Source organism: Lithobates pipiens, unplaced genomic scaffold (genome assembly GCF_037356315.1).
Source record: "Lithobates pipiens isolate NorthernLeopardFrog02 unplaced genomic scaffold, aLitPip1_a1.2 Scaffold_8, whole genome shotgun sequence".
NCBI lineage: Eukaryota > Metazoa > Chordata > Amphibia > Anura > Ranidae > Lithobates > Lithobates pipiens.
This window is the reverse complement of record NW_027507903.1, coordinates 310,310,568-310,332,846: the sequence shown is the minus strand read 5'-3', so window position 1 is coordinate 310,332,846 and position 22,279 is coordinate 310,310,568. Positions and strand designations below refer to the sequence as shown.

Genomic DNA, 22,279 nt, shown 5'->3' with positions numbered 1-22,279 from the left:
CGGGGGTCTTGTTCCCCTCTTCGGTTCTTCTGCCGGGCCACCGCGCCTTCTTATAGCTTTTTTACAGGCGGTGGCCCGGTCTTCTGTCGCCGCCCAGTCCGCTCATTTCAAAAGTACGGCGGACTGGCACACACACGGGCGGATTGTCCGCCGAAATGCGAGTCCGACGGACTGCATTACGGAAATTCCGAAATACTTAGTCCGTCAGACTGCACGCTGAAAAAGTCCGCTGAAGCCCACACATGAGCGGACTGTCCACTGAAATGTGTTTCGGCGGACTAAGTAAGCCAGACAGTCCGCCCGTGTGTACGCGGCTTTAGAGTTAGGTTAGAAATAAAAGCAGATGGCAGGTCCCTACAATAGAGCAGCTTTTATACTTATCTCTCTGGTGGTCCACGTCTCCAATATTCTTTCTGTTCCAATGCTGTACAAAACTCTATAAGGCCCTTATTTGGCACTTCTGGGAGTTTTCTCAACCACACAATGTGGTTCCAAACCCTATATCACTGCTGTTTTAAAGGGATTTGAGTAATAAACACTGAAGAGTCTAACGAGGGCTGCAGCACTTCAACAAAGGAATAAAACCCAACAGCAATAAAAGAATAGAAGGTCTAACCCCTAACCTCTCTATGCAAAAAAAAAAAAAAGTCTTGGCTGGAATTACAGTTAATGTAGTAATCTTTTTAAAAGATCCTATGCCAGTTTTGTAAAATAAAGTTATGATATAAATGGGCTACTCACTTTTCAGATTGTTGGATTTCATTGCAAATAGCAAAGCCAGTTCATAACACACCCTTCCATCTTCCAGCCTATGTTGTGGAATTAGAATGTTTCCAAACCAATGGAGAACCTGTGCCAGTTCCCTTTCTGCATCATCACAGCCCTGCACATCCATGAAAAGCTGGGTGGATTTTACAAAATACCTCTCCGCCATAATGTATGCTTGGCAGAAGACTGCTAACGTTCCAAAGTTTGCTAGGGCTATGGCTTGGTTGCGCCTGTTCCCTGTTTCAGTAGCCATCTTAAGAGCATAAGAATACCCTCTTGAAGATTCAAGTATCTGTTTGTTCCTTTTCTGTGCATTTGCAAGGAGATTATGTACAACACCACACTGAGTGGTGCTGTCAGTTTCCTGCATGGAGTCTAGCAGAGGCATCAGAATATGACAAGCCCCTTCAAACTGGCCATCCAGTATATACAGCCATCCCAGAAACAGAGAGGATTCAAAAGCATCTTCTTCACTTGTCCATCTCCCCAGTTCCACAGCCCTTTTTGTGTAGCCAACAGCACCTGACAGAAAACAATGTTGTAGATAGAGCTTAGCTAAAATAAGACACAGCGTCCTCTGAGCCTTTACATCACCATTTTCATATGAAGAGGATAAAGCATGTTTCAAGTATGGGGCAGCCTGGGCTGGAATATAATTGCCTTTCAGAGGACAACCCATGATTTTGGATAAGTTCTGCATGACAACTGCTACCCTCCACAAAGGAGAGGGCAATGTTTTCATGCCAACTGTTTTGCACAATCTGGCTGATGACAAAGCAACATGAGGCAGATACTTCTTGTCATATAAGTAACTTAAAATTGGCAAAACACTTGTAGTGGAGTTTAAAGTCTGAGAGCATGAGGTGATGAGAAGAAACTGCAGACGTTCTAGAAAGGGAAGGGCTTCATCGTGTCTACCAAGCTGATGGAGTAACCGAAATATGAGGAAGCAAACTCTGGATTCCAAGGATGCATTATTGACAATGATAGCTTTCCTGAAAACATATTTTAGCACCTCCAGCTCATTCTCAGAACTAAAATGATGCTGTGGTAAGCATGTTAGAAGACTGGCAGACTTTTCCAGCAACAGGTCTTGCTTAGTTCTCAAATTTTGTTTCAAGTAGATAGCTGATAAATTCCCATACAGGGCAGCCAAAAGGTGCAGGTCAAGAAATCCCTGGTTAATGGCACTTAAAGCTTCTTCAAGATAAACCCTTGCTTGAGAAAGTTTCATCCGCTTAGCACAAATACGTCCAAGAAGAAAGCAGCAACGAACATGAGCCCAAGACATGTTATTTCTCTTTGCCCAGTTTCGAGATGTTTCCAAGTACATGACTAAGTCTTCCTCTTCAGAAAATCCATAAAATGTGGAGCTGAGAAAAGACATTGAGAGGTCGTATAAAGGCTGAAAATGAAAGTCATAGCCCTCCTTGTTGAGAAATGTCAAGATAGGATCAAAAACTTCACAGTCTTCTAAGTCACTTGCATTTAAGTCAACAAAAAATTTAGGGTCGTCAATATCTTCTTGACCAGGAACATGGAAGCTCTCTACTCCATATTTCCACTCAGAATCTGGTGTTGACTTGTCAGAGATACTACATTTCGATGAATCTGTTACAGCTTCGCTTTCCTCCCAGCTGTCAGGTATCTGAATTTCTCCATAATCTTCTCTTGTCCCTAAAAAATAAAACAATGCTATTTAAAATAGTAGAGGGCAATCTGCTAGTAATACAGTTTATCTGAACATTTAACATTTTGAAGACTACCAGTATACCAAGATAACAAACTGCAACTTTTTTTTCTATGAAAAAACCTGGTTTTAAAGGCGAAGTATTCTAAATGGAACTCCAGAAAAATACTAAAAATGCCCTTTAGTTCCCAGGGTATCATATCAAATCATGAAGTTGTTTTTTCACTTCAGCTACTATAACCTGTGTTGATATTTTTGCCAAATGGCAGTTTGAAATTGACCTAAAACTGGATCACAAACTCCCTGTGCATTATTCTGAAATTGGCTTCTTTTTCCTTTTAGATGTGACTTTTGTAATTTTGGAACTAAACCTTTCCCCGTGTTACGGTCAGGGGTTAGGCTTGGAGGCCAGTAGCTATAGCAGTAGAGAGGCTCCCACTGACCAGTTGGATAAGTGCAGAAGCAAGTCACCCTGGCAGATGACACAGGCTCACCTAAAGTATGGAGTCTAAAACACTAACCGGTGTTCACCAGAGCTCCTGATGGTGGAGATCACTTTTGCTGCATGTTAGTACCAGGTCGCATTCCTCAGGATCGCCCCACCAGGAGGAGAAAAAAACGGGGTCCAGTAACAGATATAGCAGGTAGGGATCAAGCAAAAGCATAGCTAGTAAAAAAAACAAACGTCGGTAACAAGTGGTTCCAGGTTGGAATTAAGCAGAAGTGTAGTTGAGGGATAAGCCAAAATGTGATAATGAGTGGTAGTGGAGGTATAGACAGCAGCAGAAGAGACAAGAGTGAGTTATTGGCTGGAGAGAGCACAACAATCTGGCAAACAGGAATGGCTTAAATAGGAATTTCATGGGAGTTGCAAGGAGTTCAGGGTTCTGTAGAAACAAGGCAAGATTGTCTAATGGGTTAGTCAGGGTGCTGTTCAGCATCCCAGGTGCCTCAGCAAGAAGAGACATTGCCAGACACAGCAGAAGTCACAGGTTCAGACCTAGGTCCTGACACCCCAGCTGCTATCACCCTTTCAGAAAAGGTCAACAATGGTTAAAATAAACCATCAGCCATGTAAAACTTACAACTGAAAAAAAATGAAATGAAGCCTTTAAAATACCCAAGGAATGCCAATGATTTTAATCAGGTCATTTCTGCCAAAGGAGAAAATCAAAGTTCAGATTCCCTGACTGATTTCAACACGTGACTAGACATTTTGTTACATGAGCACCCATTAAGAGATCCTAAACACTCCCAAACCCAGAGTGTAAGGGAGTGGGATTGAGAAAGATCTTATGTGAACAATATATCCACTTTAACGTGTACATTTTTATCGAATGTGAGATTTGCATACTCTGGAAGCCTAAGGGCTTGTTCACACCTGCTCAAAATACTGCCGCTTATCAAATGCGCCTATAGCGTTAATGCACATTAATAGAAGTGGTTGATACGCATTAAGGGCCAGTTCACACCAGATGCAGTTACGCGCAGTTAAGTTTTTTCTGCACCAATACAGTCAGTTCCGGTCAGTTTCTGCACCAGAAACCAACCGGAAACTGAACAGAAACTGACTGCATGATGTGAACTAGAGCCATTGGAATACATGGAAAACACTGTGCATGCATTTTTAGTGCAGAAAAAAAAAAGCAAGAAACTGAACGGAACTGCATCTAGTGTGAACTGGCTCTTAATGAGCATAAAAAAATCTCCCCCAAACGCCCTGTGCACATTTGCCGCATTAAAACAGCACCACAAATGCCTATTATTAACTGTAATGTACCATAGACTTCAATGGAAGGAGTTGAAGTTCTCCAACTCTTTTCAAACTTGGCATGAGGCTTCAATATTGAAGTGAATCGACCCTAACGTTTTCATGTTTTGATAATGTGCTGTCCAAAGTATAATTTGCATAGGCGTTTGAAGGGCGTTAAAAATGTCCCTGAAACGCTTGCTTTTAATGCTAGTGTAAACTAGGCCTAATAGAGTCAAAAGGGAAATGCCACTGGTACCTCAAACTGCATACTTTCAATATTAACTTATATAGCATGAGGATCAAAATTCAGCTAGGTCAGTTTTCACAGGGAACTTTAATGCAACCACTTCTCATTCTGATCCTCCCCTACTGGAATTTCAAGCACTTTTTGTCAAAAAAAACAATCTTGATAGCAAAAGTAGATTTATTTTGTTCTGCTGCTAAAATAAACTGAAATTAATATAAAATGTATTCTTACCAAAAGAAGATTTTAAGTATATTTCCACAGGATCCAAACCATCTGCAAAACACAGGACACACAAATAAATTGTTACAATGTTCAATTCAATATAAATGATTTGGAGCTCCCATAAAAAATTAGGCAAAGATTACACAATGGGGGTTATTTACGAAAGGCAAATCCACTTTGCACTGCAAGTGCACTTGGAAGTGCAGTCGTTCTAAATCTAGGGGGTATATCTGAAACAAGTGGAAGCTCTGCTGATTTTATCATCCAATCATGTGCAAGCTAAAAGGCTGTTTTTTATTTTCCTTGCATGTCCCCCTCAGATCTACAGCAACTTTACTTCTAAGTGCACTTGCAGTGCAAAGGGGATTTTCCTTTAGTAAATAACCCCCAATATCTCATTATTAATATCACCTGACATTCACATAAATTCCTTGTATATCAAACTCGTGGGCATAAACGACTTGAGAGCAGGCCTGTATAAAACAGTAGAAGGTATATAGTATATTATTAAGGTTCCGTTCACACTAGTGCGATTTCAGATCCGACTTGAGTCGCAGAGAATAGCATGACAATGAAAATCACGTTTTTTAATGGTGCCCATTCACATCGATGCAACTCAACATGGTGCGATTTTGGAAAAGGTTCATATACTATGGTGCGATTCTAGAGCAATTTTGAACCCATAGAATATGCAAACCACATCAGGTCGAAATATGGTCGCAGCAGTGTGAACCTAGCCTTAGAGTTTATTTAAAGTAGCACTTTACCAATATAAAACATTCTTCTGCCTACTTCTTGATGTGCGTTTTAAATGGGAAACTGTTTTAAAGTGTAGCTCCACTCAAAAGGGGAAGCTTCGCTTGTTCGCAACCCCCCCCCCACCCCGGAACATTTGGCACTTTTTGGGGGGGAACGAGTACCTGGTTTTGACAGGTGCCTGCTCCATCTTCCTCTCCCACTCAACGATCTACAACATTCCCAGCCCCTCCTTCTTCCCCCATCTTCCTTCTGGGACACACAGAGGTCCCAGAAGATGGGGAGACCATTCAGAAGGCGCAGCATGACTCGCACAGTAGGAAACAGGCTGTGAAGCCACAAGACTTCACTTCCTGCTTCTCTTACCACGGATGCCAGCGCCTCCACCTTAAGCCAACTGAAGAATCGCCTAGGGGTGCTTACATCGTGGGATCCTTGGACAGGTAAGTGTCCTTATATTAAAAGTCAGCAGCTACAGTATTTGTTTTATTTATTTTTTTATTACAGACTGGAACTCCGCTTTAATTACAATAATAATTCTGATGCAAGTGTTACAGCTCCATGTATAGAATGGTCACCCCAAGGTTCTTAACTAAATCTTTACTAAATTAAAGGAAATCGCATTTGTGGCAGGCAATAATCCATCTGTGATCCTTTAAGTCAGTGGCAGCCTGTCCATTAGAGGCACCTGGGCACCGCCCCCTCTCTCCAGGCCAACCCCCATATGGTAATGGATAGATTCATGCATAGCATGAATCTATCTATGGCAGCTGTGGCCACCCTCTATTCATGCGTCCGGTCCCTTTCGGGGCACCAGGCGCATGAATTACAATGGCCTGGCATTTTTTTTTAAGCACCTGATTAGAGCCCATATTCCGATTCGCCAAAAAGAGAAGACTCCCGATTGGCCAACAAGGAGGAAGGAAACGGAAGTCACCACCGTGGAGAGCAAGAGAACGAAAAGCCACCAGTGATGGAGAGCAGGAGAACAGGAGTCCACCACTGCCCTCGAGCAGGGGGAAGTCGCCGGTGATGGGGTAAGTGCGACCGACCGATAATATATGGTGATCCTGGCATGGACGTCCTACCTTACACTTTCTGTTATAAGCTGACAACAGAGCTGTCACTCTGTCACATGACTTATGATGATTATAAGTATTCATTTTTTACAAATTACGCATGGTTCACTGTTGCCACCATGAGGAAACCTGCCATGAGGAATGCCATGCAACTACCACTGGAGTCTGTGTAGATGATAAGCGGGTGCAAAAAGAGTGCACTGAAAAGCAACAAATAATGGATTAAGGTGAAAACGTAGCTTAGAAAAAACTGACAATTGTTTGATACAGAGTGCTTCCTCAAACTAAATGTCATTCAGTTAGGTTGTAAATCTACTTGCATTGATAAACACATTAAGGAAATCAGCTTTGCAATTTTATAAAAATAAATAAAGTTTATTTCCACTTTAAGTGAAATGTGGACAGTTTCATATAAACGTAGCACAAAATGGTGTTGGCTTTTGAAAAGATACATGCATAATGTAATCATGGGACCACAGATGTTGAACAGGACAGTATTTTATTGAATCAGTCATTTAATTTACAATTGCTTAAAAATGTAAGAACTTTTCATTTTAAGCAGATTGTTTCTACAAATTAACACTTGTCTAGCAAGTGAGTCAGTGTTTACAAGGCAGTTGATATTGATTTAACATTGTCTAAACTGAAGTAGAAATCTGTTCAAGAGCAATTAACTTTCAGCCCGTCCATACAGGCAAGCTCAGGCCATGTGTGGTTCTCCAGATGTTCAGGTCCATTTCATTTATTTTACATAAATACAGAAGCACCAATTCAGCATATCAGTCCCCGCAGTTTAACCCCCTCCATCCCTCTCTGCTATCATCTGGTCTTGTATTCACCGCTTTGTCCTAAAGTATATTACCAGCTAACTGGCAAAATAACATAAACAACAAGGTAGTTTATAAAAATCGGTATTAATAATAATAGTATTATGGATACATAGATAAATATTAAAGGAGATTCGTAGTGTATATAGCTAGAAACAGAAGAGTATAATAGGAAACAATATTTTGATCAAAACAAATCCCTATTTAGTGACAGGGATGACATGGTTAAATGAGCTTGAGCGAGGTAACATATTAGTACAACAACCCATGTGAGGTCTCCAACGATGACCAAGACAAAAAAGGATACCCTGGTCTTATAGAATGTGGGTAAGCCATTGGGCTAACAACCCCATCCTGTTAATAAAAAATTCAAAATCTAAAGCCAGAGGCTAAGGTTCTCCATGTGGTATGTGCAGTAGAGAGGTACGGCGTGTACGGCGGAGGGTAGTATGTACCAAAGAGGGGTATGGAGTGTATGACGGTGGGAGGTATGTGCAGGAGATCGGTACGAAGTGTATGGAGGTGGGTGGTATGTGCAGGAGACCCTGCCGCCTGCACACAAATCCCAGGATGTCCAGAACTTAGCCCTCCCCCATGTTGACTCCTTTCACGTTCCCACACATGTGATATCTCCAGTACAGGGGGAGTCCAGAGAAGTCTCAGTCTCCCTCAGTAGAAGTCCCCTAGCCCTGTGTCCCAGGCTATAGAATGTTCCCACATCCCCCCTCCTATCTAATGCTTCACTCTCACCACTTCATGAACTTACTGCCTTGTTGTAGTATCTCTGTCACCTGGATCAGCCCCAGCTGGACAGCATGTACCCCAGGCCGAGCCCCCGCCACGACTGAGGACAAGTGAGGAGAAGGGCAATAACAGAAGAGGGAGGTGAAGAGTGACCAGCGAGGACTGGCTTACAGAAAAGGGGGGTGGAGGGGGCGGGACCAACTTGCACAGGAGCATGGACAGAAAGACAGAGCTGGGAGGCAGTAGAGAAAAGTTAAGTCTGCACACCAGACAGGAGGAAAGTTTACTGATCACCACAGTGCTTCCATTTATTCACCTGAGCACCTGATCTGCCACCTTCACTCAGTGGCCCATCCCATCTCACAGCTGTGTGAAGGGGAAGGGAGTGGTCTCCCCATCACATAGTGGCCTCTCTGGTTACCATGCCACCCACACAGACAAGAAAGTGAGAACCAGACTGCACAGGCCTCCGTGAAGCAGGGGCGACGTCTCGATTGTGACCCCTGCTGCTACTCCAGTGACAGGAGCAGCTGTAGTATCTAACACATATCATACATGGGTGCAGTGTCTGTCAGAGCACAGTAAGTCCGCCCCCCCCCCCAGGGCTCATGTGCAGTGAACACATTGCACCCATGGATCAGATGCCACTGGTGCATGGCCAGCTATAATACAATTTCTTTCTCTTTAGTATCACAAAGAAGTGTATTACCAGTTGTTGCTTTTTAATGTTCATTTATCATGAAACTGCAACTAACATAGAACATGCTGCATAACAAAGTACATCAAAGCTTCAAACGAGGTGACGAGACGTGAGGTCTCCGTGGTGTGTCTATGCATGAGGCCAGGATTTAGGAGGTGAAAGACAAAAACTTTTTAAATCGTTTTTACTTTTTAAATATTTTTTTCTTTTTTCTTTTTTGAGAGGACCTTGAAAAGTAATGTTTTTTCATGATGTCTCTGATAGCATACTCTAGCAGTGTTTTTGCCAAAATAATCATGACAAAAAGGGTTGGGGCTTGTACAAAAAAGATTAAAGTATAACTAAAGGCAAAACTTGTTTTAGTTTTGGATAGAGTGGAGAGGGATTAGAACACTTGTCAGTTTTTATTGCTTTCTGTGCCCCTGTTAGGAGGTACGTGTCAGTTTTTATTGCTGTCTGTGCCCCTGTTAAGCCTCTCTAGTTGTCCTGTGTACCATAATTATTGAAAGTGAAAGTAAAAATAACACCCCAAATTTTGGGTTGTCCCCAGGAAAGTAACAGATGGCAAATCTTCCAATGGAGACACTAACTCTGGTGATCTGGAGGTCCCCAAGGAATTTCCTTAATTTGCAGGTATTTCCTCTCACTTCCTGTTTGGTTATGGGACAGGAAGTGAAGAGAAATCTCGGCAACTGGACATGGTGATAAAAAAATCTGACAGGGGTTATAACCCTCCCTTGCTCTATTCAAAATTAAAAATAAAATTTTGCCTATAGTTCTACTTTAATCATTCAGGTGTATCTCAGGCAGTATTATATATGAATATAGGAGTGGTTACAGCTTTGTTTAACATTACCATAGTACAAAAAGTACCTATTTTATTATATAAGCTAACTGCTATACCTATGATTGGCTACTATATACCATTGCTTTTTTCAGAATCAAAGGCATTTTGTTAGCAAGAAAACAATGTTTAGACATGCATCAGTTTCCTAATTACATAAAGCAGCATGCTTCTTCCGAGTCTGTCATTGCCCTGTTAATTCTGTGCTGTGAACCAAAATTATTTTTCACTGCTCATTACTAATGCACAGCAGCATGAATTTAAAAATTAAAAATACATTATGTCTCTACAAACAATATAATCTTACTTTACTAGTAACACATTAATTAGAAGGGGATCTAAAGAGTAGGTTAAAATTTAAAGCTGAACTCCAGCTTTTGATACATTTTACTTTCCAAACTATGTCCCTCGCTAACATGCAAGGCCACTGGATGTGCTGTGTAAACTGTATGTAGCTGCGGCGTTCTGGGCTCAAGCCGAGACTTCCTGTATCATATCCAGAACACAATTTTTGCTCTATTCACACTCAAGCAATTTCTTGCTTGAAGCTCTAAGCTGCTCAACAAGGATAATCCTATTATTTTGAATGGCCCCTGTTCACATCTGAGCATTCTGTCGCCTGTAGCAAAATGCCTGTCTCTGAAAACAAGTACAAAAGCTTCCTTTTGGCAGATTGGAGGCAGACTGGGTCCCATAGACTTCAATGGCAATGCCCAAAAACCTGTGACATGAGCATTTTATGAGTATTTTGTTGTGCATTTTTAGAAGTTCTCAACCCTTAATCTCTTACATGTCTCATCTCCCTAGTGCTTTATATTGGCTAAACAAAAACATCTGACACTGTAAAATGCTTATAATACACTTCTAAAACACTTGTAATACACTTCTAAAAATGCTCAAAACTCTCAAATAAAAAATTAAATTTGCTCTGCTCAGGTGTGAATGGGCAGGGCAGTAATTAAACGAACCTCTTACTTTGCCCCACAGAGACTACTTATAGCCAGAACACATACCTATCCTTTTCAGCTGCCAGCCCTAAAGCTCAGCCAAGGGCAGTGGGTCAGATGGTGAGGTACCTGCCCTTTGAGAATGGCCACATGTTCCTAAACAGCAACTGTGCTTGGGTGCTACCAGCTCAAAAGTGCCCGGAACTGTGGGCAAAATCTTTTATAGTCTTAAGAATGATCATATTTTTCTTACCCATCCTGTACACTGATGTGATATCAGTCTGAGCCAAACTACGCAGAAGATCTGCAGAGCCTCTATGAGCTTCATCATCAAAAGAGTTCAAGGAAATCTTCTCCTCCTCACTAAGAAATAATAAGTCTTTACACCTGCAAGAAACATCCAAGTGAGTTGGTGCAAATCACTTCATAAATAATGTTCACTGTCATAACCATATAATGGTATATTATTACATTTGAATTGTGATGCTAACAGCAGTATTCAATAAGTCTGTGCAAAAAGCAAAGTGAAACAATCCATCAAATGTCAGTTTTACCTTGAATTATTATTTTAAATGTATTTATTTATATAATTTCTATTTTTTTCATCTTATTTCTAAATAATCTACACTGATACTAGTGAAAAAAGTATCTCCAAAGAATAAGATGAATTACACATGACCAATCCATACTTTATAAATGACCACAAAAGCTAGATGATGGTTGAAGGTTGAACAGTAATGGCTAAGATAAGTTTAAATCAAGAACATAGCAATACTGTACAGTAACATAAACACCCTGTATCTTGTAGGTAGCATTAGGACACACACATTATATTTTTATAGCAATTTAAAATGTAAATGAATCTTCAGTGTAGTACCCAGGCCACTGAGGATGCTTTATCACTGCAGTCCCACTTATATGTAGCAGCTCCCAAACCCTATAACAGCTTAAATTTGAAATATAGGATTCCCTGTGATAAAAGTGTTTTACATCTCCAAGCCTAGTCTGTCAAATTTCTTAGAAGGTCAGACAAAGTCCAGAAAAGTATTGATAGAGAGGGTTGACACACCTTAAAATGACATATTACAAAACAACATGTATAAGCCATACCACTGGATGGCAAATACTACAAGCTTCAAAAGAACACACAAAAAGATGTCCACTTACCAGATGAATATGAACACACAGGTGTAGGTCTATATGTACTTCAGAGTGTTTTCCTGATCTCCCAGCTCTTTGGTCCCAGAGGCTAGCATGAATTCATAACCAGGACCTCACCAGTGGTTTAAGATTAAGACATGGGAGTTGTGGGATTGAGAGGATATTTTAAAGCATGCATAGAACTACGCTTCTGTGGTCATAATAGTCTGGCAAGTGGACACCTCTTTGGGTTTTCTGTGAAATATTAGAGCATTTGACATGGAGTTGGGTGACTAATACCATGTACACACGACTTTTCGACAGACTTGGTCTGGCGGACTGGAATCCGTCGGTCAATTCGATCGTGTGTGGGCTCCAGTGGACTTTTTCTTCCCAAAAGTCCGGTGGACCGAGAAATAAAACTTGCTTCAAATCTTTTCAACGGACTCAAGTCCGGTCCAAAAATCCGGTCGTCTGTGTGCTAGTCTGACGGACTAAGACGACGCTAAGGCAGCTATTGGCTACTGGCTATGAACTTCCTTATTCTACGTCATCACATTCAAATCCGTCAGACTTTTGGAGTGATCATGTGTGGCCAAGTCAGTTCGTTTGAAAGTCCAGCGGACCTCAGCTGCAAAGTCCATCTGGTTGTCCGTCGGACCAAGTCCGTCGAAAAGTTCCAGTCGTGTCTATGCAGCATTATAGTGTACAACTGAACATTACGTGAGAGCTAACATTTGCTATTAGTATAAAAATTGCAGCCTGAGGACACCAAGAAGAAGAAAGGTACAGTGTTGTACATTATAAGGATCTAATTATAGGCTTAGCAGTGTCAAGAGGCATGGTGTAGCCACCATCCAAGATGCTATATTCTAAGCAAACTTGTACCCAACAAGCTACTACAACAATTGCCGTCTACTGTTGTAGTCCACAGTCACTGCATCGTACAACCTCCCCAGAAGCAAGTAAGAAGACTAAAGAACCCAGCAAGCAAATACAAACATTTCTATGCGTACCCTAATCCCCCTCAACCCAAGCTACTCTATAAGTATCTGAATGATTTAAAGAAAATATTTATATGCGTTTAGTCTATACGAACATCTTCAGGTGTGAACCCTCTGGCGCGTTTAATAAAGAGGTTGTTTAACATTAGGAACTTTTTCTCTTTTTGCACTTTGAATTAAGCATTTTTTCATTAATGTTGTGAAGATTGTAGGAACCAAGAGATTCCTGTGCTTTTGAGTATTGTTACCCTGCATTGTTTGACCATTTTGTAATAAGTGGTCAATCAAATCTGTCACTCAAATCAAATCAAATCAAATGATGATCAGGGTGAAGGGTGTGAAGAGTAGACACTAAACTACATTAAAGATTTTATGTTCCATTTCTCACCTTGTGGAAGATGTTTGTTTAAAGCACCACGTGGTTTATGGACCTATAATTGATAAACACCATAAACACCAAGTAGTTTATGGACCTATAATTGATTTATTTTATACAGTTGAATTGATTCTGCACAATTTTTCTTTTTTTTCACTGTATTACTTGTTGGATGAATTATTGATTTAAGTATTCATACCCCTTGAAATTTTCCACATTTTGTCATGTTACAACCAAAATCGTAAATGTATTTTATTGGGATTTTATGTGATAGACAAACACAAAGTGGCAAATAATTATCTGAAATGTGTGGCGTGCATTATGTATTCAGCACTCCCCAGTCAATACTTTGTAGAACCACCTTTCACTGTAATTACAGCTGCAAGTCTTTTTGGGTATGTCTCTACCAGCTTTGCACATCTTTGCAAAATAACTCAAGCTCTGTCAGATTGGATGGAGACCGTCAGTGAACAGCAATTTTCAAGTCTTGCCACAAATTCTCAATTGAATTCAGTATATATGAGCTCAGTCATGTTCGCAACCCACACACACAGAGTCGGCCAGGAAGTTGGCATTGCACAGTGCTAATCACAGGCAGTGAGACATTTCTCGATCTCTGCTGCTGCGAATTGGGAAAATGTCAAACTGCCTGTGATTAGCGCTGTGCAGTGCCGACTTCCTGGCGGGCTCTGCACATGCGGATTGGAAACATGCCTGAGCTCATCCTTAGAATTTAGGTCTAGACTTTGTCTTGGCCATTCTAACACATGAACATGCTTTGATCTAAACAATTACATTGTAGCTCTGGCTGTATGTTTGGGGTCATTGTCCTACTGGAAGGTGAACCTCTGCCCCGGTCTCAAGTCTTTTGCAGACTCTAATGCCACGTACACACGATCAGAATTTTGGTCGGAAAAAGCTCTGATGGTTTTCCTAACGGAATTCCGATGGGATTTCGCTCAAGCTGTCTTGCATACACACGGTCACACCAAATTCTGACCATCAACAATGCGGTGACGTACAACGCATACAACGGGACTAGAAAAAAGAAGTTCAATACCCAGTAGCCAATAGCTTCCATTTCGTAGTTGAATCTCAGGATGCGTGAGTTTTGCATGTCGGAATTGCATACACAAGATCGTAAAGTTATTCTGTTGGAAAAATTGAGAACATGCTCTCAAATTTTTGCTGGCGGGAATTCGGCCAGCTAAATTCCGATGGAGCATACATACGGTCGCATTTTCCGCTGAAAAGCTCTCATCTGTCTTTTGCTGGCCGAAATTCCGATTGTGTGTACACATCATAACAGGTTTTCTTCTAAGATTGCTCTGTATTTAGATGTATCTTCCCATTAACTTTGTCCTTGCTGAAGAAAAGCATCCTGAGAACATGATACTGCCACCACCATGTTTCACGGTGGGAATAGTGTGTCCTCTTGGTTGCTTCTTTGATTAATGCTCCCCTTGCCTAGCCTGTCAGTTTAGGTGGACGGCCATGTCTTGGTAGGTTTGCAGTTATTCCATACTCTTTCCATTTTCGGATGATGGATTGAACAGTGCTCCGTGAGATGTTCAAAGCTTGGAATATTTGTTTATTACCTAACCCTGCTTTAAACATCTCCACAACTTTATCCCTGACTTGTCTGATATGTTCCTTGGCCTTCATGACGCTTTTTGTTCACTAAGGTTCTCTAACAAACCTCTGAGGGATTCACAGAACAATTGTATGTATACTGAGATTAAATTACACACAAGTGGACTCTATTTACTAATTAGGTGACTTCTGAAGGCAAATGGTTCCACTAGATTTTAGTTAGGGGCATCAAAGTAAAGGGGGCTGAATACAAATGCACGGCACAAAGAATTTAAAAAAAACATTTATCATTTTCCTTCCACTTCATAATTATGTGCCACTTTGTGTTGGTCTATCACATAAAATTCCAATAAAATACATGTACACTTTTGGTTGTAACATGACAAAATATGGAAAATGTCAAGGGGTATGAATACTTTTTCAGGTCACTTATATAGTTACATGGTTAGTCTGGTTGAAAAAAGACATCTAGTTCAACCAATAAAAGGGTAATAAATTATACAATCCTATATACACAATCCTATACCCACAGTAGATCCAGAGGAAGGCAAAAATAAAATAAAATAAAATAGCAAAGCATGATCCAGTTTGCCCCAGCAGGGAAAAAAAAATCCTTCCTGAACCCCCAAGAGGCAATCGGATATTTCCTGGATAAACTTTACCTTTAAATGTTAGTACCCAGTTTTATTATGTAATTACAATTACTAAACATTTTTATATGTTTGCGGATGCATCATATATTGATTTAGGGCCGGTTCACTCTGCGGGCGATGCGAGGCGACACCGACTTGCCTCGCCGCGACCTGCCGCGACCTCAGCGGCGACTTGCAAATGACTTCTGTATAGAAGTCAATGCAAGTCGCCCCGAGGTCGCCCAAAAGTAGTACAGGAACCTTTTTTCTGAGTCGGAGCGACTCGAGTCGCTCCTCTCAGAACGGTTCCATTGTACAGAACGGGGGCGACTTGTCAGATCGCGGCGAGGCAAGTCGTGTCGCCTCGCATCGCCCGCAGTGTGAACCGGCCCTAATGAACTTGTTTTTATTTGTATAGAATATTTGCTATGGTATGAATTAATAGTGTTTTATATATTTCACTGTAGGTGGCATATAAGAAACGCAGCAAAAAAAAAAAAAAATCTGTAAACTAATTTTAGAATTTGAGAAAGGGGATTTAAAACCTTCTGCATGCTTTAACTTTTAGAACTAAATATACAGATAAACACAATGCTTGTTTTCATATGACATTTTGTTGCTGCCAAATCTACATTGGCAAGACATTTAGAAAGCCAAATAACTAATTCATTAAAAATCCATTATGCTTTTGAAGGAACATACAAAGTCAAAACGGCAACCTGCCTGTAGGAGCTGCTGGTAATTGATGGGCTCTTCTACCATTTGCAATTGCAACTGGACCCAGCAATACACTGATACATCAATTGCTATAATTGGTCTTTATTAAAAATGGCAATAAGCCCCAAGTAAACAGTGGTTGAACAGACTTGACAGTCGTAAAAGTGGCAGCGATATATTACAAAGACACAAAGAAGTGAAAAGGACTGACGTTCATTCTCTTTACGTAAGAGGGCTTGCCGGAATGGATCAGGAGAGTAGAGAATGACACTGCAAGCAGAAATAATAAACAGCCATCAACATTACCAAATATCTCTAATTTGGAGTGATGCCACTACGTATTGGGGCATAATTACATCACTAGAAGATAGAGTAGCTAACTACTGGCCCAGTGAGTAATTCTACCACACAGTCTGCCGCCTGTAAAGCCTTTTAAACTCAAAGTGGAGAGCTTGAACTTCAGATGAAGGTACAGTGCCTTGCAAAAGTATTCACCCCCTTGGCATTTTTTTGTGTTTTTTTTGCCTCACAACCTGGAATTAACATGGATTGTTTGAGGATTTGCATCATTTAATTTACAGAACATGCCCACAATTTTGAATATTTATTTTCTTTTTATTGTGAAGCAAACAACAAATAGCACAAAATAACAAAAAGACAATGTGCATACCTATTAACCCCCCTAAAGTCAATACTTTGTAGAGCCACCATTTTCACAGCTTCAAGTCACTTTGGACAAGTCTCTATGAGCTTGCCACATCTTACCACTGGGAATTTTGCCCATTCCTCCTTGCAAAACTGCTCCAGCTCCTTCAAGTTGGATGGTTTGTGCTTGTAAACAGCAACCTTTAAGTCTGACCACAGATTTTCCATTGGATTGAGGTCTGGGCTTTGACTAGGCCATTCCAACACATTTACACATTTCCCCTTAAACCACTCAAGCGTTGCTTTAGCAGTGTGTTTGGGATCATTGTCCTGCTAGAAGGTGAACCTCCGTCCTAGCCTTAAATCATACACAGATTGGTAAAGGTTTTGCTCAAGAATATCCCTGTATATAGCACCATCCATCTTTCCCTCAATTCTGACCAGTTTCCCAGTCCCGACTGCTGAAAAACATCCCCACAGCATGATGCTGCCACTACCATGTTTCACTGTGGGGATGGTGTTCTGTGGGTTATGTGATGTGTTAGGTTTGCGCCAAACATAGCGTTTTCTTTGATGGCCAAAAGTTACATTTTAGTCTCATCAGTCCAGAGCACCTTCCTCCATACATTTTGGCAGTTTCCCACATGCCTTTCCGCAAACTCAAAACGTGCCATTTTGTTTTTTGCTGAAAGTAATGGTTTTCTTCTGGCCACTCTGCCATAAAGCCCAACTCTATAGAGTGTATGGCTTATTGTCGTCTTAAGTACAGATACTCCAGTCTCTGCTGTGGAACTCTGCAGCTCCTACAGGGTTACTTAGGTCTCTGTGCTGCCTCTCTGATTAATGCCCTCCTTGCCCGGTCCATGAGTTTTGGTGTGCGGCCATCTTTTGGCCGGTTTGCTGCTGTGCCATGTTTTTTCCATTTGATTATGATAGATTTGATGGTGCTCCTAGGGATCATCAAAGATTTGGATATCTTTTTTATAACCTAACCCTGACTTGTACTTCTCAACAACATTGTCCCTTACTTGTTTGGAGAGTTCCTTGGTCTTCATGGCAGTGTTTGGTTAGTAGTGACTCTTGCTTAGGTGTTGCAGCCTCTGGGGCCTTTCAAAAAGGTGTGTATATGTAATGACTGATCATGTGACACTTAGATTGCACACAGGTGGACATCATTTCACTAATTACGTAACTTTAGAAGGTAATTGGTTGCACCAGAGCTTTTTATGGGCTTCATAACAAAGGGGGTGAATACATACGCACATGCCAATTATCAGTTTTTTATTTCTGAAAAATAGTTTTATGTATATATTTTTCTAAGTTTACTTCACCAACTTAGACTATTGTCTTCTAATACCTCACATATAATTCAGATTAAAAAAAAAATGAACTAAAAGCTGGAATGTAACAAAATAGGTAAAAAGCCAAGGGGGTGAATACTTTTGCAAGGCACTGTACTTGTAATCCTCAAGGGTAAAGGTATCTTTGCAGAGTGTTCCAAACAATCCATAGTGAAAGAGTGTAGTGGTCCCAGAGATTAAGATACTTAGGAAATAGGGTCCCCAAACAAGTGTTTAAAACACAAGAGGGTAATCTCTTGTGTGTTGTCTCAGAGTTCAGGGTAGTCTCAGAGCTCAGAGCTCTGACGTGTAATAAATGTCCTTCTGCATCCAGTCTGATGATCACTCTTGTAGGCTGGATGGAGGCAGATGAGAGGTAGGCCACAATGCCCCTGGCAGCTATTATGACTGAATGGAGTCTGCACCTTGACCATCTTCTCTGGCTGCTCCCTCTCCCTCTGCTCCCCCACTTGCCTGACTTGTGTAACCCTAGGGTTCTCACATGTTTCCAAACAGTATGTCTCATTTTCTCTCTGGCTCCCCTCAGCTAAAAAACCCCAGCCACAGATCCTGTTAAATCACACCCCATACCCCCTTAAGCCTGGTTATTGGGGCTAAACCGTGGCTATAAATGCAGCCAGAGTCCTCCTCCTTCCTCCGATGTACCTGTCAGTCACCAACAGGGTAACCTATGACGTGGCCCCAAGAATGCCCAGGCTTTACTACTCCAAGCTTGAAGGGGCCACTGCCCGAACTATATACCTGTATTTTTCAAACAGGGGTCGATAGAGAACTTGAAAAAGTGGAGTGCTGGGGCTGAAGAATGAAGGGTCACATGCACCTATAAATCTATTTACCACAGCCCACTAAAATATCAAAATACAATATTTATTTGCCAAACTAGGAATTTGACATGTAAGAAGAGATTAAAATACGTTTTTCTTAAATTGAAAGCCCATGAACAGATTGGTGTATGGTGTCTATAATGAAATCTACTACCTATCAAATATAAATAATCTGCATTATTTTCTTCAATTAGCTTATCAAATTACACCTGTCAGACTCCAACTATCTATTCTTCTGGGGCTTATTTCCAAAAAATACTTCTAATGTCCTGTTTACATATTACAATGCCAAAACAGGTTGCATATATATAGTATGATATTCTTTATGATATAATAAATTCAATACTTTAAAAGGATAATTTAATTTAGCATCTACACGTGCATGCCAAATAGTACGGCATTTAATTTTTATGAGGTGTTTCATGATGCCAGTTACATTTAATAGTTTTGGCCATTTAGGGAGTGAATGTCTGGATAAAAACAAAGGCATTTTACTAGAAAAGGTCTGATTTCTATCAGTGAAAATCCATTTGGGACTGACAAAAGCACTAGTACTAACAATCTGTAAGTTTAATACAATGCAGTATCAGATAGCAAAACAAGGCATTATTCTATTTTAGGGATTCATGTTGGACCGAACATTTACCAACATCAGTAACCACTTAGCTATGAAAAATGCAAAAAACTTGCCAGCAAGGAGTCCAGCACTGCTGTTATTTTTATAAAAGAGAGGTTAGGGAGGTTTGATTCCTGGATAGATGTGTTTTACTCCCAGTACCACATTAGTTTGAGCATCTAGAGCTGTCGGTCACTGTATGTTTTATGAGCCATCACGACGTTAATGCAGTGGTTGTTGAGCAATAGCACCTCCAAGTGGCTTCTTGTAGAAAGAGAACTGCATTCAGTTTAGGTTCATTGTTCAAGACAAACAGAATTTTGGGTTGACATCGGGGGTATTGAATTACACTGACTTATGCCCTAAATGTGAGATATGCCCTCTTCAGCTTTTGGCTAGGTGAAACCATCATGGAGTCTAACATTTCAAGCTATAGCCAGGTGAGAGCTCTATTGCTAATAGGTAAGTGGTGTACAAAATCAATTTGACCTAAAAATAAGCTTGGCCAGAGGATCCTTACTTGCCTGGGAAAAAAAAAGACTATTGCTCATTTGGTATAGTTGTCCTTTAGTGAATCTCCCCACCCCTAACTGCTGCCCAACTGTTCCCACTGTCCGCATTCCAGTGATCTTTACTGTGTGGCCCTACTCGGAGCTACACAGTTTTTCCAGCAAGCCTCTCCGAGGGAATCTCATCTTAGTGCACATGTGCACTGCGGCCTCACTGGATGAGCCATACCCATGGAGGTCTGCAGTGGTCCAGGCAAGTATGGTTTGCTTATAGGAAGGAATAGGGGTGCACCACTCATGTGCATTAGGAATAGGATGCTTTTGCTGAAAAGGCTTTGTTGCATTGGGCAGTGTTACACAGTAAAGATCACTCGAACAAGGACGGTAAGTATTTGTCAATGTGGACAGCACTCAGAGGATGCTGAGAATTGATTTAAGGATAAAAATACAGTTGAGGTGGGAGCATTTTTCAGATTAGAAATTAAAAATTTAAATTAAAATATGTCCTAGCCTTACATGCAGCTTACCTTCCCCACTTTGTAGCTGCAGTTAAAGGACAGCTGTATTTTTGTCCTTGAATCAATTCCAATGTTATCCTGGAAATCTACTGTAGCCAAGTCCTGGGCCTCTCCTGGCCTAATGGTGACCTCCAGAGTTAGGGATAGCTGACATCCTTCTCTGTAGAGTGGGTTACGAGGCATGGTGGGTGCAATGAAAGGTGAATTAATGGGCGCAAGACACTTCTTGAATGCAAAGAGATTTATTCTGTCTTAAACAGAACTGTGGAAAAGAGGGTTAGGGTCAGGACACCCTTTAGCACTTGCAGACTATGAGACTTCTATAGGCAGACAGCAATGCAGGGAAAGGCATCCAGCAATATACCACATCTGCATGAGTAGGATCGCTGTCTCCTATGACAACAGTCTTGTAACAGTTTCTAACACAAGTTGTAACAAACTCCTTTACTTCCTCTACAATCTCCTCTTGTAGATCTTCACTCAACTGAGCTCCCAGTCTCTCTCACTAGACTTGCTGATCCACTGCCACTGAATTCCCTGAGCGCCTCCACTCTGTGTCACTCCACAGGCCTGCTTGATCCCTGGCTTGACACACAACACTGCTCTGCAAGTGTCACCTCCGCTGGCTGGGTCCCTGGCTTGGCGCCTGCTGAAGTTTCCTGATTCTTCACTGTCCCCGGTTGGTGAGAACACTGCTCTGGTACATGCTTCAGCTACTCACAGTGGACCCTGGTAACAAGGTTGATGGTCCCTTAGTGGCAACAGCTTCCCCTCTACCCCTAACCGGCCAGCAGAACCGTCACTTCTGGTAACTTCTCCTAACCCTACGCTGCTCTCTTGCTTCTGGATAGGCCCCTCAGGCAGCCTAGCTACCGGATGCCCCCGGGAGAGGCCCCAGGTCTCTGGCCTAACAGCCTAGGGCAGTACAACACACATCCTCCCAGACAGCCGTCCAGGTGGCACAGAACCCCAATCCCCTAACTCCACCAAATAAATAGGCTCTCCCAGCAGGCCAAGGAACAGAAGAAAATCCCTGCCCATTGGCTGAGATACCTCATATATTCCTAATCTGTCCTTGTAATGCCCTTGTCTTATCTAATGCCACAAGGTACCTGGCCATCCGGCGACAGAAGAGAGAAGTGCAGCAATTCCAGAATTGGTGCAGTCAGTTGATCTCCTAGCAATTGGCCAAGGCAATTATCACTTGGCAAATAAATTTAAGAGCAACCCTGCCTAAACATCAGGCTGCTACACTACTTTAAAGCAATTTATATTCCTTTTGTCTCTATATCTAGGTTTGAAAAGATGACCGCAAAAAAGAAAAAAAAAAGTTCTTGGTTTGCACAAATCTGCCTACAAATATATATTCCAGATGTCCAGCTGTATCCCCTCTCTGATCGGAACTCAATTAAATCCATAAAATACACAAAAAAAGACTGCACCGACACTATGAACTTATGAAAAAACACACTTTGTTAACATGTGCTCTGCCATGTTTTCTGCATTTTACTTGTTTTGCTATGCTTGTAAGTCAAAGCAAAGAGAAAAAGGGAACTGTGTTATATAAGTGCACTAATACAAAGTGATTCTATAAATGATCCAGTGTGAGTGTCTTCAAATGAATATGATAATGATCCAGTGTGAGTGTCTTCAAATTAATATGATATCAGTATATATGCTGATATCAGCATATAAGAAACAATCGTACCGCTGTTGCAATTGTACCATGTTAAGGAGTTCGCTAGACACAGGAGAGCTCCAGGAACC

At 41.2% G+C, this 22,279-nt stretch overlaps 1 protein-coding gene across 7 annotated transcripts in view; it reads right to left on the bottom strand.

The window, feature by feature from the left end:
- Positions 1-22,279, bottom strand: part of SH3TC2 (SH3 domain and tetratricopeptide repeats 2) — a 204,014-nt gene that overhangs the window by 33,893 nt on the left and 147,842 nt on the right. For all 7 annotated transcript variants that reach the window (XM_077472737.1, XM_077472739.1, XM_077472738.1 and 4 more), the window contains 3 exons: positions 10,831-10,964; positions 4,690-4,731; positions 742-2,445 (listed from right to left, as the gene is read on the bottom strand). In XM_077472737.1, coding sequence (XP_077328863.1) covers positions 742-2,445; positions 4,690-4,731; positions 10,831-10,964 — 1,880 coding nt within the window. The remainder of the gene's footprint in view (positions 1-741; positions 2,446-4,689; positions 4,732-10,830; positions 10,965-22,279) is intronic.